At 61.7% G+C, this 2,358-nt stretch overlaps 1 protein-coding gene across 1 annotated transcript; it reads left to right on the top strand.

Moving 5' to 3' along the window:
• Positions 1-889: 889 nt before the first annotated feature.
• Positions 890-2,158, top strand: LOC113941956. The gene is made up of 2 exons (XM_027633089.1): positions 890-1,357; positions 1,808-2,158. The coding sequence occupies exons 1-2, from the start codon at positions 980-982 to the stop codon at positions 2,147-2,149; spliced, it is 720 nt and encodes a 239-aa protein (XP_027488890.1). The 5' UTR covers positions 890-979; the 3' UTR covers positions 2,150-2,158.
• The last annotated feature ends 200 nt before the right edge of the window (positions 2,159-2,358 follow it).

Below are 2,358 nucleotides of genomic sequence, written 5' to 3'. Positions count from 1 at the left end.
CACTCTCTTTTCTCCTCCCCCTTCCCCCCTGCAGCGGGATCGATTTCAAAATTGGGGCACAAAATGTGAAGATCACAGTTTGGGAGAAGAAGAATTTCCTGGAAACAGCAGGGAGAGAAGAAAACAAACCCTGAGAGTGACAACATTTAGACAAAAGCATACCAAGGGGAGAGTGATTCCCGTGCAAAAATGCTCGCTGCCGACCCAGGGTTTCACTGAACACTACTGGATGTCTTCCCCCGCCTTTTCAACCAGAAGCCACGTCCTTCTTCTCGGAAGTCAGCGAGTCGCTTGCCACCAGCACTGGCAACGATGCCAGGGGGTACCAACTTACATTAGGCTACGGCCACGTCTCCCCAACCGTGCCACTGCGGGGCTAATGGAAAAAAAACTAAGCCTTTCATGGCAGGAAGCAGGACGCTTGCGTGCATACAAGAAAGGGATTCAAAGACAGAAAGGGGAGACATAGTCCAGTTTGAAATTTCAGAGGAGAGTTTTTATTTCCTCTGAGCAGACAAAAGCGACTGCAGGTCTAAGACCTCTCTTTCTTCGAGTTCTTCTCTCTGGTGAAGCTCTAAGGATGAAGGCCTCTAAGGTTTTTCCAAAGTTTCTCATCTCTGCCGTGGAACGCCTGCACCGGCAGCAGGGTGTGGGCTGAGCTGTCGGGGCTTTGTGACGCAGGGCTGCCTTGTGCCCGGAGACCACTGTGACACGGCGACCAGCCCCCCTGGCCGTGGGGGGATTGCGGGAGCCCTGGGGTGCCCAGTACCAGGAGAGCAATTCCCGCAGGAGGCAGCATCTCCCCGGGTGCTTTGGCACGTCTCTGCCAGAGAATGCCAGAGATGGAGAACCTTACCGAGAATGCAAATTCCCAGCTCCGCGAGGAGAACTTGGAAACAGGGCGCCAAGTGAGGGATGGGGCAGGAGGGAGAGGCTGCCGGTGGGACAGGGCTGGCACAGGGCTTGCTGGTATTGGGGGATGCTGTGCCAAGGCAGCTGCCTCCATGCCATACCACCTCCTCCCTTTCCTTCCCGCCAGGCGGGCAACACCCAGCCCCATGCAGCGCCTCCAGAGAGCCTGGGCCGGGCCTCGTCCCTCCACGGCGACAGCCTGCCAGCACTCCCCGGCCAACAGAGCTTACAGGGCACCGGCAGCCGCCCAGCCATCGTGCCAAGCAAGACGGAGCCTGCGCAGGGGCTGGAGACCAGCCGCCAGGCCCGCCCCAAGCTCAGGGCTTCCTGGAGCAAAGCCACCCTGCCATGGCAGCAGCACTGCCTGGAGGAGGAGGAGCTCCCACGGCAGACGGGCCACGACCATCTGGCCTCCCTGCCATGGTTTGATGGCAGAGCCGGGCAGGTAAATGCCAAGGACGGCAGAGGATGGCGTCAGACGGCACAGGGGCATGAACCTCCCTCTCCTGGGGCCAGCCGCTGCACTGCACCGCTGCAGCCCCATCATCTCCCACAGCCCTGTCCCAGAGGCTCCTGCTGCCAGCTGCCCAGCACGCATTTGCTGGGGGGAAGCGGGAGACCTTGACAAAGCACCCGATCCCAGAATCCTTGGGCTTGCAAGGGCCCTCCGGAGATCACCCACTCCAACCTCCCTGACAAGCCAGGCTCACCTGAGGCAGCTCACAGGGCAATGCGTCCGGGGAGCTCTGCAATGCCTCCGCAGATGGAGATTGCAGCACCTTCCTGGGAAACCTGTGCCAGTGCTCTGCCCCCCTCAGCGTCAAGAAGTTCTTCCTCCTCACCTATGAGGGAGATCTCCTCCACAGATGTCCCTCTCCCCTTTCTCATCTGCCAGGCAAACCCAGAGCTGACAGGCCTGGAGGGACTGGAGGCCGTCTCCAGCCGGCAGAAGGTGCTGGAGTGGCTCGAAGCCTATTTTGACGCCAGCACTACCTACGCACTGCCCGCTCTGCCCTGGCAAGAGCCCTGGGCGCCGGCGCTGCAGGCTGGACCTCGCCTCTTGCCCGAACAGCCCCTTGGCCACGCATCTCCTTCGGCCACGGCTGCTCACGGCCCGGCGCGACGCCAGCCACGCTCCCTGTTGGGCAGGCTGCTCGGGGCTGCGCGCAGGCTCTTCCTTGGCAGCCATATCCCACCAGAGCGGGAGCAGCAGCGCCGGGCTCACAGTGCCAGGTAGGTGCCTGGAGGTGACCCTGCTGAGCCTCAGCGGCGGCTGGCTCAGAGCACGGCACAGGGAGGCCCCCCGGCCGGGGCTGAAGGGACAGCGCCTCAGCCATTCGCCTGCCCCAGGCGCACCCTGCCGGAATGGGCTTACCCGCTCATTCCTGTGACCAGCCTATGAGGCCCCAAAAGACACCTTAGGCCTTCAGCTGGTTCACAGGTTGA

Source organism: Corapipo altera, unplaced genomic scaffold (genome assembly GCF_003945725.1).
Source record: "Corapipo altera isolate COAL_440 unplaced genomic scaffold, ASM394572v1 127201, whole genome shotgun sequence".
NCBI classification, from domain to species: Eukaryota; Metazoa; Chordata; class Aves; order Passeriformes; family Pipridae; genus Corapipo; species Corapipo altera.
Note: the sequence above shows the minus strand (reverse complement) of the source record. Positions and strands in the feature narration are given on the sequence as shown.